This window comes from Sciurus vulgaris (assembly GCF_902686455.1).
Source record: "Sciurus vulgaris genome assembly, chromosome: X".
NCBI classification, from domain to species: Eukaryota; Metazoa; Chordata; class Mammalia; order Rodentia; family Sciuridae; genus Sciurus; species Sciurus vulgaris.
In genome coordinates, this window is record NC_136471.1 from 450,400 (window position 1) to 464,186 (window position 13,787).

Here is a 13,787-nt window from a genome sequence, read left to right on the forward strand (position 1 = left end):
TAAAATATAAAAATTGTACATATTAACAGGGTACCAGGTGATCGATATATAATAATAATATATATATATAAAATGATAATATATATATATATTTTTTTGGTACTGGGGATGGAACCCAGAGGAACTGAGCCACTGAGCCACATCCCCAGCCCTTTTTATTTTTTATTTTGAAGCAGGGTCTCGCTAAGTTACCTAGGGCATTGCTAAGTGGCTGAAGCTGGCTTTGAACTTGCAATCCTCCTGTCTCAGCCTCCTGAGCCATTGGAATTACAGGTGTGTGCCACTGTGCCTAGCTTCCAGGTGATATTATGACACATGTATACATTGTGTAATCAGATGAGAAATATATATCTCCTCAATTCGTTAATAAAATTGTCAGAGAAGGTTTCTCAATGAATTGATATTTAATCTGAGACCCAGACTATGAGTGAAAAGAATGAGAGTAAGAGCATAGTAGGTAGAGGAGATAATATATGTGATGGCCCTGAGGTGATGTGGTAAAGACAGGCCCAATTATGTAAAGCTTTGCCTTGAGTGCCATTGTAAAGAGATGACTCAAACTTTTTGCTTGCCCTCAAAGAGCTCACAGCAAATGGCTAGTGAAAAAAATTAAAGATTATTGTACATGTTGTGAGTGCACTAATAAGGATATGCACAGAGAGACCTGTGAAAATACTGAATTCCTAAGACAGCTGGGAATATGTTACAAAGAAGGTGACATTTAAGCTAGGTCTGAGGCAGGAGAGTCACATGATGAAAGTGTTTTAAGAAGATTAATCTGGCAATAATATGGAAAGTGGATTGCAATATGGATGGACTGGAGGAAAGGAAACCATCTAGTCTATGGCAATAGTCCAGGTATGAGGTGATGAAGGATCTATAGGAATGGAAAGAGAAGGACAAATCTGAAAGACGTTTGGAAGGAAAAATTGACAGGAGCTAAATGGACTCTTGGCTTTAAGCCTCTCAGGAGGTAATGCTTCTTCCTAAGTAATAACCATGAAAATATTCAGATTGACCTATTATGTAATTGCCTACTCTGACTAGAATTTCTAGCTATGGCTCTTCTCCAAAAGTTTCTGCTATTGTGATTGATACTTGTTGGACCTTAATTTACATTAAGATGGCTTTAGACTCCAAAGGTTGGGAAGCTCTCAAAAACATAATTTTGACTATGAAACAGCAAATCATTCTATTAAAGGAAAAAAGGAAAATCACAGGACTGCATGGGAAGTTTTACAATGAGCTCATAGTTCCTCTTTGAAAAATATAATGCATTAAAGATGGCAAAGAAGGGCACAAAAGCAAGGATAAATATAACAGGTGGGTGGCATGTGCCTAAAAGATTAGTATTCGGAAGAAGAAGGCCCAGAATTGCCTCAGGTTTGTACAAATGCACATTTGTAAAGGCAAAAATACACTCTCAAAGAAAGTACTTATATCCTGGCATGGGTAAATTATAAATCAGATGATACTATTGAACTGTACTCAAAAGTGATCAAGGGCATTAAGTAAACAAAGAAGAAGGGGAACTCTTCAATCTACTAATCAGTTAGCTAAATATATCTTCGGTTAACTTATAGAACAGATCCTCAAGTAAGTACTTAGAAAACTGAAAAGTTATCAACAAAGTCATTCAACACAAACCTAATTTTTATTTTTGATAATTTAAAGTAGTTTATGGAAATATGACATAGTGTATATGCTCAATGAATAAAATTTCAGCAAAACTTCTAACAATTTTTATGATACCCTTCTGTATAACAGAATATGAATTATTAATCTAATCATGTATTAATTAATTACTATATTCGAAGAATGATGACTAACAGACTATAGGCAAAGGAAGAATTTTTGATGACCTGCTAGAAACCCTACCTTTTTTATATTTTATTACTTACTTAGCTGAAGATTTAGAGCAGACATCTTATCAGTTTTAAGGAGGCCAAGAAGCTAGAAGAAGACTAAATTCAATTCTCACAAGCATTTATGAAGTTCTACTAACTACTAAGAACCATGCTGGATGTTAGAGTACAAAATGAAGGAGATATGTAGGTCTTCCTATTGAGGAATACCCAGTATTATTGGGGGAAAGACATATAAATATATAATTTCAACATAATGTATTAAGAAAATAGAGACAGGGCTGGGGTTTTGGCTCAGTGGTAATGAGTTTGATAGCACATGTGAGGCACTGGGTTTGATTCTCAGCATTGCATATAAATAAATGAATAAAATAAAGGTCCATTGACATCTAAAACATTTTAAAAAATAAAAAAAGAGACATAACCAGAGTATTTTGAGAAAATAAAAGAAAGATACTATTTTATTCTGAGATTTTATGGAAGACTTCTTAGATAAAATGACATCTAGGATGATTCTTGAAATATGAACAAAAGAACCTCCAGTTTGAGGCAACAAAAAGCATTAATATAAGTTTTTTAGAAACAAGAAAGACCATGATGGATCTGATGGTAAACAGTAAATATAATAAGGTAAATAGTAGAAAGTGGGGCTACAGGGAGCTCAGGAATAGTTAGTGTAAAGCATTATGTAATATAAGAACATTGAATCATACCCAAAGGAGCTACTCAAAGGGAGTAACATATTGATATCTCTATTTTGGTTCACTTTTCCTACAATGAGCAAAATGGTTTGAAGGGAAGGCAAAAGTGGATATGAATAAATCAGTTCGGAGGTTATTTCAGTCTTTGAATGAGAAATAAGGATGGGCCTAGATGGGAATGGTGACAATTAGAGATATGATGCAGCATGTTCAGATTGAGAATCATTAAGCAGGTAAAAGGTGTTATGATTTGATAATTGGCAATCAAGAAGAAATTTTAAAAGTAAGGTATCAAGTTTGAAAGACTGATTTCTGGGTTGTATGTCCAGCTGAATGGTACTTTGAGTTTATTTTGTACAGAGTGAGAGGCAGGGTTCTAGTTTCATTCTTCTACCTATGGATCTCCAGTTCTCCCAGCACCATTTGTTAAAAAGGCTGTCTTTTCTCCAACATACATTTTTAGCACCTTGTCAAAGATCCAATGGCTGTATCTATGTGTATGTCTGTGTTTTCTATTATATTCCATTGGTCTTCATGTCTGTTTTAATGCCAATACTGTGCTCTTTTGTTACTATAGTTCTATAATATATTTTGAGATCAGGTATTATGACATCTTCACTATTATTCTTGTTGTTTAAGGATTGTTTTGGCTATTCTGGGTCTTTTTATCCTTCCATATGAATTTGGAGGTTTTTTTCCAATTCTGTGAAGAGAGTCATTGGTATTTTTATTGGGATTACATTAAATCTGTAGATCAGTTTTAGTAATACGGCCATTTTTACAATGTTATTTCTGCCTATCCATGAATATGAGAGGTATTTCCATCTTCTAAGATCTTTAATTTCTTTAGCATTTTAAAACTTTTATTGTGGAGGTGTTTCACCTCTTTGGTTAGATTTATTTCCAAGTAGGTTTTGTTTTGTTTTTGAGACCATCATAAATGGAACTGTCTTCCTGACTTCTTACTCTCTATATTAATTATTGGTAAATAGAAAGCTATTGATTTTTGTATATTGAGTTAATGTCCTGCTAACTTGATTAATTTGTTTATCAGTTCTAGAAGTCTTCTGGTAAAGCTTCTAGGATCTTCTAAGCGTAGGATCATATCATTTGCAACTAGAGACAGACTTCTTTCCATCCTATTTCTATTCCTTGTTTTCTCTTTCCTAATACTCTGGCTCAATTTTCAAGTACACTGAATAAGAGTACTGAGAATGGACATCCTTTTCTTCTTCCTGATTTTAGAGGAAATGCTTTTTTTTCCCCCTTTCAGTATTATATTGGCTTTGGGTTTGTCATATATAACCTTCATAGTGTTAAGGTGATTTCATTCTATTCCTAGTTTCTTCATTATTTTTTTTATCATGAATTAGTGTTGAATTTTGTTTCAGGCTCTTTCTGCATCTATTGAGATGGTGATGTGATTGTTGTCCTTGATTTTATTTGTGTGGTGAATCACATTTACTGATTAAGGTATGTTGAACCATTTTTACATCTCTTGAATGAAACCAACTTGATCATGATATACAATCTCCTTAATATGTTGTTGAGTATGGTTTGCTAATATTTTATTGAAGGATGTTTGTGTCCATATTCATCAAGGATATTGGTCTGTAGTTTTCTTTCCTTGATGTGTACTTATCTGGTTTTGGTATCAGGGTGACACTGGCTTCATATAATGATTTCGAAAGTGTTCCATTGCTTTGCACTTCATGGAATAATATCAGGAGCGGTGGCATTAATTCTTCTTTATAGGTCTGGTAGAATTCAGCTGAGAACCCATCTGTTCCTGGGCTTTTTCTTGTTGGAATGCTTTCTAATACTCCTTCAATCTCATTGCTTGTTATTGATCTATTTAGGCTTTCTGTATCTTCATTGTTCCATTTTAGTATATTGTATGTGTTCAGAATTTTGTCAATTTTTTTCTGGATTGTCCAATTTACTAAAATATAAGTCTTCAAACTACTCCCTTGTGATTCTGTGTATTTGTGATGTCTGTTGTGTCATCTCCTTTTTCATCTGTGTTTTTCTTTTTTTTTTAATTTGGGTCTTTTCTCTTTTTATTTTGCTGATTTTAACTAAGGACTTATCAATCTTGTTTACCCTTTCTGAGAACCAACTTTTTGTTTCATTAATCCTTTGACTTTTAAATTTTTTTTCTTTTTCATTAATTTTGGCTCTGATCTTTATTATTTCTTTCTTTCTACTGATTTTGAGATTGGTTTGTTCTTGTTTTTCTAAGGCATCAAAACATATAATCAGGTTATTTATTTGGGATCTTTCCTTTTTATTTAGGCACTCACACTCATAGCTTTAAACTTTCCTGTCAGAACCACATTTACTGTGTCCCAGAGATTCTTGTATGTTGTTTCTATACTTGTTTGATTTTTTAAATGTCTCCCCTGTTTTCTCCTATGGTACATTCATTATTTAAAACTGTATTGTTTCATCTCCATGTGTTTATATAGTTTCTGAAGTTTTTCTTGGTGTTGATTCCTAATCTCATTGCATTATTATCCTGTAAGATGCAAAGAATTATATCAACTTCTTTGTATTTTCTGAGACTTGATTTGTGGCCTAAAATATGGTCTGTTTTGGAGAAGGTTCCATGAGAAGCTGAGAAGAAAGTGAATACACATGCTGTTAGAAGAAATATTATACACACACATATATATGTATATATATGTTAGGTCCATTTGATTTATAATATTAAGTCTGAAGAGTCTTTACTGAGTTTATATCTCGATGGCCATGACCACTGGTGAGAGAGTCATGTTGAAATCACCCAGTGTTATTGTACTGTGGTATATCTGAGTCTTTAGGTTGAATAGTGTTTATTTTATGTAATTAGGTGCACTGATGATTGGAGCATAAATATTTGCTATCATATCTTCTTGTTGGATTGTTCCCCTTATCTGTGACCTTTTGTCTCTTCTGATTAATTTTTTTGTGGTGCTGGGGATTGAATCCAGGGCCTTGTGCATGTGAGGTACACACTCTACCAACAGCTATCCCCAACTGTCTTCTGATTAATTTTGACTTGAAGTCTGCTTTGTCAGTTTGAGAGTATCTCCTCCTGCTTGTTTTCATGCTCCATCGACATGGTATATCAATTTCCATTCTTTCACTTTCAGCTGGTAGCTGTCTTTGCCTGTAAGTGGGCCTTCTTTTTTAATCCAATCTGTGATCAGTGTTGTTTTTTTTTTTTTTTTTTTTTTTTTTTACTGGAGAATTGAGACCATTTATTTTCAGTCTTATATGCAGAGTTTATAGCTTCCTGCCATTTTTTCCTAATGTTTGATCTGAACCTAATTCTCATTTAATTAGCTACTCTTCTCATGACTTACACTTTCATGAACTCTGTTGGTTGTTTTAATCTTCTTCATTATGTGGGATTTCTTTAAGTATTCTCTGCAAGGCTGGCTTAGTTGTCATAAATTCTTTTAGTTTTTGATTATCTTTGAGGGTTTTTATTTCTTCTTTGATCTTGAAGATAGGTTTGTTGGATAGTATTCTTGCTTGGCAATCTTTCAGGGCTTGAAATACATTGTTCCAATCCCTCCTGGATTTTAGGGCTCTTCTGAGCAATCTGCTGTTACTATGATTGGTTTTCTTCTGTAGGTGATCTGATATTTATTTCTTGCAGCTTTTTAAAAATTTCCCTTGAACTGGATTTCTGGCCTTTTGACTATAATGTGTCATGGAGAGGTTCTTTTTTGGTCTTGTCTATCTGGAGTTCTAAATGCCTCCAGTATCTGCATATCCATCTCATTCCCAATATTTGGATTTTTTGCTCTTATTCCACTGAATTGTTTATCAGTGCCATTAGTTCATATCTCTATACCTTCCTAAATACCTGTGAACCTTAAATTAGGTCTCTTAATGCTGTCGCAGAGTTCTTGGATATTCTGATTGTGTTTTCTTGCTTTTTTCTTAGATACTGTCTAAATGTTCCAGAATGTCAACCTTGTCTTCAGACTCTGAATTTTTGTCTTCTATTTGATCTAATCTATTGGAGAGACTTTCAACTTAGTTTTTTTATTTGACTCATTGTGACTTTCACTTTCAAAATTTCTGACTGGTTCTTTTTTCTGAATCTCTATTTCCTTATTGAAATGCTCTCTCATATCCTGTGTTTTCTCCCTTAGCCCATTCTTTAGATCTTCTTTTAATTCATTGATCATGTTAATGATCAGCTTTTGAAATTCTTCACCCATCATTTCACTCACTTCAGTATCTCTGGATTCAGTCTTTGGAGGGTTATAAACTTTTGGAGGCATCATGTTGGCTTGTTTCCTCATGTTTTCTGAGATCCTGTGTCTTTGCATCTGTTGTGGTTGCTTCCTCTTCCTCTATTGTATGAGGGTCTTTTAGTGAGCAGTTTCTTTATAATAAGCCCTGGGCTGGGGATATAAGAATCAGCACATCCTAACTGGCATATTCAAATTGTTAAGTTCAACCACTAGTGCCATTTGAGGGGAGAAAGTTACCTGCAGTAACAGTGGTAATTTAAGTGCAAACCATTTGTCAACATATATTTTAAAACTTAATATATTTAAAAATTGCTAATGATCTCTACAACTCTACTAACCAATGAGAAAAGTGAGTGAAAATAATATAGAATAGGCTGAAAAGTTAAGCATCAAAGATAGTGTAATTAATACTAGATTTTATTGGAAAAAGGGGTAAAAAGAAAGAAAGGGGAAAGTGGGGAGGAAGGGAAACAAGAAAACTGAAGGGAGAAAGAAGGAAAAGACAGAAGGGAAAGAAATGAAAATGAGAAGGAAAAGAGGTATCAAGAATAATTCCAATTAATTAAAAGTGAACATAAAATTAATTAGAATCATGAAAAAATAAATAATGAGGAAAGACACAATAAAACAGTTGACAGAAGACAGCTAATACAATGACAATCATAAAAAGATTCAATTTTTACCATACTGAAATATTTAAAATGGAGACATTTCTTTCACACACACTCATAGTAACAAAAATAGGTGTGGACTTGCCCTTGTAATATTTGAAACATTGGCTAAGGTGACTCATGGAAGAGGCATGGGAAGCCTAGAAACAGGTATAGGGTGGCTGCCAGAAGCTGATGCTCAGGGTGACTGTCTGGGCATGGGTTTGGAGCCAACAAATGAGCCACAGCATGGTGCTGGGTGGCAGCAGTAATCTGGGATATGGGATTGTGGCTGCCAGTGGCATAGATGTGCTACATTCCCTAGGCTCAGTTCTCCTTGGCAGAGTTGCTTAGAGGAGGCCCTGGAGGAGCATGCACTGCTACATAGATGCCACATTCCTAGAAATGTCATGCTCTGTCCTACTCTACTCACATTGCAAATTCCAGGGTCAGGGGCTTGGCAGCCTTCAGCTCCTAATCATTCTACTATACAGGCCTTTCCCTTTCTCCTTTTTTTAAGCCTCCTGCCCTGATGATGCAGGTGCTGATTCTGGGTTAGTAAATTATTTCCTGTTTTCTTTTCCAGTAACTATAATTTCTGAGCCCCTCCCAATCTCTGACTTTCAGATATTGTGAATCAGTGCATTTCTTCTGTACCCACTTCTCTGATCTGATGTTTTCTCACTGCTTTTATTTCCATCTGTGAAGAAGTTGAGGACTGCAGCCTACTTCATATCCACCATCTTGTCAGCTTTAAATAATACCTAAAGATAGGAGGTTGAAAAACAGAGACATTGGAGAAAGTAAATGTAAGCAAATATCAGCAGGGGCCTTTCACTACTGTCTACCTTGCTCTCACACACAAAATCTCAATACGTTTAACTTTAGCCCCCAATTTAATACCCTGGTTTTTTCAGAGCACTTCCTAGTCATTAGTAAATTCTATTGTCTCTAGCTGTGATGCTCCTGTATGTAATTGGTTTCACCACCCACATCAAAATGAAATTCAATTCATTCATACATATGCACACAAATCCACTCAAAGTGATCATTTTGGGTGTACTTATTTTACTGCATATGTCTGGGGTCATCAGGAAGATTCACATCAGGAACCACACAGACTTTCTGCATGACTTCCTCCCTCTTTTTTCACATGCCAGATTAATTCTTTTTAAGATACTGTGCATTTCAGAATTTCTCCTTTGTCTCATCTTCTGTAGTTTAGATTATTAAATTGATTGTTTTACATAGTTATTGCCATAGTGTTATTCCTGTGGCCTCATAAAAGTTATTTCATATTGCTACTAAAACTCTCTTGTTATTTATCCAGTCTTCTAGGATGTGGTACCACAGGTTGTCCAACCTACAAAGCAGGCTCCAGAACTTGGTGAAGGGAGGAGTCAAATGTCAAGTCCTTCAACAGCCTAATTTCAAAAACTTATTTCCAATAGAGATCCACTGGCATCATACAGCCTCCAAATCTCTGAATTGTGCTTGGCAGCAACTTGAAGATCATTTTGGTAAGATATGTGTGGGGATACTTTTTTGAAAGTGTGATTTAAAAAAATAACATGTAACCATATTATCCATTTAATTGTACAGTTCAGTAAAGTTAGGTATATTGATTTTGTTGTAGAATACCTAATATTTTTTGTGTGGTCTGAAAGTATTTTCTATAGATTTGATAGGACCTATGGCCACTGATTTCCAAGATTATCCTGGAAGTTACAAGTAAGACAAAAATACCACAGAGAAACAGTGAAACCCCAACCCAACTAAGGGTAGGGAACTGTTCCTGCTCCAGCCAAACATCATTTCCCTGTATCACCAGAAGAAAAACAAAGCCTTAATATAATTCAGGGGAGAGGGTTTCAAAAACAGACTCTGTGTTTTCAAATATCTTTCTTTATAAGGAAACCAGTCATTGGATTTAGAACCCACCTTAATTCATTGTGACTTCATTTAAATTGATGAGATCTACAACAACACTATAGATGTTCTTTGATTTACAATAGTGTCACATGATAAACCTATCATAAGTTGAAAACATCATAAGTTGAAATGCATTTAATACATGTAACTTACTATAAATAATATCTATTGTAGCTACACAGAACACTGTAGAGTATCATTATTTCCCATTATGATCATGTGACTGACTGGAATCTGTAACCAGCATTGAGGGAGAGAGTATTGAAATTAGGTAGGGTGATACCTCTAGATTTGTTCCACTTATAGCTAGCCCAGGTAATACCAAAATTCAAAGAATAGTTTCTGTTGAATGCATATACCTTTTGTACCACCATCATATCAAAAAGTCATAAGTCAGACCAATGTAAGCCATGGGCTATCTGTATTTCCAAATAAAATCATGTTTGCAAGTATCAGGGTTAGGACTTCAACATATCTTTCTTCGGGTTACAATTCAATCCAGAGCACCCTGGAAGAGAGACAAAAATAATTATAAATATTCTGCTCCCAGAGTGCAGGCCCACTGTATACCCTAAAGAGTGAAACTTAATCCAAAGATTATAGAATACTTTCCTTGCCCACAGACTACCACAAACTAATAAACCTCCAGCTAAAATAACAGTGGAATACAGCAAGGAGAGCTGCAAGAGACAAATTATCTCTGAGCTGTAGCACAAAGGGAAGGACCAAAGCCAAGAGGGCAGAGGAAAATAGGACCATGAGAGGAATTTCACCCTCTGGTAACAACAGAGAAAACAAGCATCTAACACAGCTCAGCTCCTCACAAGATTAATATACTCATGATAATGTCCTATTTACCTCAGTATCTACCATTTTAAGAGTATAAATGACTTTTAGTAATTACAGAATTACAAAACGGGCTAAGATCAGAAATAACACAATTGGAACAGACAAAGTAACATCAGAACAAGACTTACATGTGACACTGTTGTTGAAATCATCTGTCAGGATTTTAGGATGTTTTCTATTTCTGGGAAGAATGTCAATGGAATTTTGAAAGGAATTGTATTGAATCTGTAGATCATTTTGGGTACTATGGACATTTTAACAATATTTTAAAAATCCATGAACCAGAGTATCTTTGCATGTTATTTCTGTCTTCTTCAGTTTCTTTCATAAATGTTATATAGTTTCAGTGTACAGATCTTTGACTTCATTGTTTAAATTTATTCATGAATATGTTCTTTTTGTGGTAATTTTGAATAAAATTGCTTTCATGATTTCCTTCTCAGCAAATTCGTGATTCATGTATAGAAAATGTACCGATTTTTGTATGTTGATTTTGTATCCTGAAACCTTACTGAATTCACTTATTAGTGCTGTCATTTTGGTGGAGTCTTTATGGGTTTCTGTTTGTAAAGTCATGACTTTTATTTTTCTTGCTTGATTACTCTTACTAGGGCTTCCAGTACTATGTTGAATAGAAATAGCAGGAGTAAGTATCCTTTTATTATTTCTGATCTTAGAGGAAAAGCTTTCAACCTAACTCACCTAATAGCCAAAGCAATCTTAACAAGAAAGAACAAATCGAGAGGTATCACCCTACCTAATTTCAAAATACATTACAAAGCTATAGTAATCAAAACAGCATGATACTGCTATTAAAATAGACACATTGGTCAATGGAACAGAAAGCCTGCAAGAATACTCACATATTTATGGTCAATTGATTTTTGACAAAGGTGCTGAGAACACACAATGGGGAAAGTAAAGAGATGGAGAAGCCAGGTGCAGGGTATACACCTGTAATCCCAGCTACTTGGTAGGCTGAGGTAGAAGGACTGCAAGTATAAGGCCAGCCTGAGCAACTTAGGAAGACTGACTCAAAGTAAAAATAAAAAGGGCTAGGAATGTAGCTTGGTGGTAAATCACCCCTAAGTTCAATCGCCATATCTCACATACACACACACACACACAAAGTTAAGCGATGGAGACAGAAACATCATGCAAAAGCTGACAAAAACAGGAGTAGTCATATTAACTTTAGATAAGCAATCTTAAGGACAAAGAAGATTATTTAGAATAAAGAGGCACATTACATAGCAATAAAGGGTCACATCTCCAAGAGAAAATATAATAGAACCTGAAAACGGACCATCAAAGTAATGAGCCAAAAATGACAGAAATAAACAAAAACACAATTGTTGTTAAAAATTTTCCTTCTTTCTTGGTACATTAAGCAGGCAGAAAATCAGTAGGAGGATAGATAACCTGAACAGCACTGTCAGCCAACTTGACTTAATTGACATTTATAGAATAATCCATCCAACAATAGAACACATTGTTCTGAAATGCACATGAAATATCCACCAAGACCAGAGACCCTGCACCTTATAGAAGAAAAAGTAGGTCCAAATCTTCATCATGTCAGTTAAATCTTCCTTAACATGACTTTCAAACAACAAGAAATAAAAGCAGGAATCAATAATTGGGATAGATTCAAACTAAAAAGCTTTTTCTCAGCAAAGGGAACTATCAACAATGCAAAGAGAGAGCCTACAGAGTGGGAGAATATCTTTGCCACTCATACTTCAGAGAGAGCACTAATCTCCAGAAGCTATAAAGAACTCAAAAAACTCTACACCAAGAATACAAATAACCCAATCAACAAATGGGCTAAGGAAATGAACAGATAATTCACAGAAGGTCTACAAGCAATCAACAGAAATATGAAAAAATGCTCAACATCTCTAGTAATAAGAGAAATGCAAATCAAAACTACCCTAAGATTCCACCTCACCCCAATTAGAATGGCGATTATCAAGAACACAAGCAACAATAGGTGTTGGCGAGGATGTGGGGAGAAAGGTACACTCATATATTGCTGGTGGGGCTGCAAATTAGTGCAGCCACTCTGGAAAGCAGTGCGGAGATTCCTTAGAAAACTTGGAATGGACCCACCATTTGACCCAGCTATCCCACTCCTTGGCCTATACCCAAAGGACTTAAAATCAGCATACTACAGAGATACAGCCACAACGATGTTCATAGCTGCTCAATTCACAATAGCCAGATTGTGGAACCAACCTAGATGCCCCTCAATTGATGAATGGATAAAGAAACTGTGGTACATATACACAATGGAATATTACTCAGCCATAAAGAATAATAAAATTATGGCATTTGCAGGTAAATGGATGGAACTGGAGAATATCATTGTAAGTGAGATAAGCCAATCCCCAAAACCAAAGGCCAAATGATCTCTCTGATAAGCGGATGATGACACATAATGGGGGGTGGGAGGGAGGCAAGAATGGAGGAAGGATGGATTGTATAGAGGAAGAAGAGGGGTTGGAGGGGGTGGGGGGAAGGAAAAATAATTGAATGAGATAAACATCATTACCCTATGTAAGTGTACGATTACACAAATGGTGTGACTCTACTTTGTACAACCAGAGAAACAATAGTTGTACCCCATTTATGTACAATGAATCAAAATAAATAAAGAACTATCCACTGAGGTTTGCCACATTGTAATTCAGAGAACAAAGCCCAGAAAAAATTTAAACAATCTAAAACACACAGAGTATGTACTCTGACCACAATGTAGTCAACCTAGAAATCAATAACAGAAAAACAGAAATGTCTCAAGTATTTGAAAATTAAACTATAAACTTCTAAATAACACATAAGTAAACAATCTCAAGGAATAATAGAATGCTTTGAACTAAAGGAAAATGAATATGCAACTTACAAAAATTCATAGGAAGCAACTAAAGCAGCAGTTACAAGGAGATGTATGGCAATAAATGCAATAAGAAAAGAGAAGGGATTAAAATGAATAACCTAAGCTACTATCTTAGAAAACTAGATGAAGTAGAGGAAATTAAATTTAAAACAACAGAAGGAATGAAATGATGAAAATTAGACCAGGAATCAATTACATTGAAAACAGAAAAAATAAAACAAGAAAATAAATGAACATACCATAAATTTCTTTGAAAGAAATCAATAAAATTGATAAGCCTCTAGCCAGGTTAATCAAGGAAAGAAGGGAGAAGAAACAAATTATCAAACATTTAAAGAAGAAATACCACTCATTCTATACATTCTCTTCCAGAAAATAAGAGAAATTACTGATTTTATTTTGCCACCATTACCGTAATATAAAATCCAGACAAAAGACAGTGAAAGAAAAGGAAACTACAGGCTGGTATTTCATCAACACAGACACAAAAGTCCTAGTCAGAATATTAACAAATTGAATCCAACAATAATACCTCAAGAGTAGGTGCATCCATCCCAGGAAAGCAAGGCTGATTCAACATTTTTTGTAAAAAACTGGCTTATCCATGTTGCAAAAAATGCAGTTAATGATTTATAAAA

The 13,787-nt window shown here is 34.9% G+C and overlaps 1 protein-coding gene across 5 annotated transcripts in view; it reads left to right on the forward strand.

Annotated features, from left to right (window-relative positions):
- TMLHE (trimethyllysine hydroxylase, epsilon) overlaps positions 1 to 13,787 on the forward strand; it is a 69,669-nt gene that overhangs the window by 24,773 nt on the left and 31,109 nt on the right. For 4 of the 5 annotated variants that reach the window (XM_079124537.1, XM_079124541.1, XM_079124540.1 and 1 more), the window contains exon 2: positions 8,800 to 8,989. In XM_079124537.1, coding sequence (XP_078980663.1) covers positions 8,809 to 8,989 — 181 coding nt within the window. In that variant the 5' untranslated portion in view covers positions 8,800 to 8,808. Of the gene's footprint in view, positions 1 to 176; positions 274 to 8,799; positions 8,990 to 13,787 lie in introns of those variants that run through there. The other variant, XM_079124538.1, reaches the window with a different exon arrangement.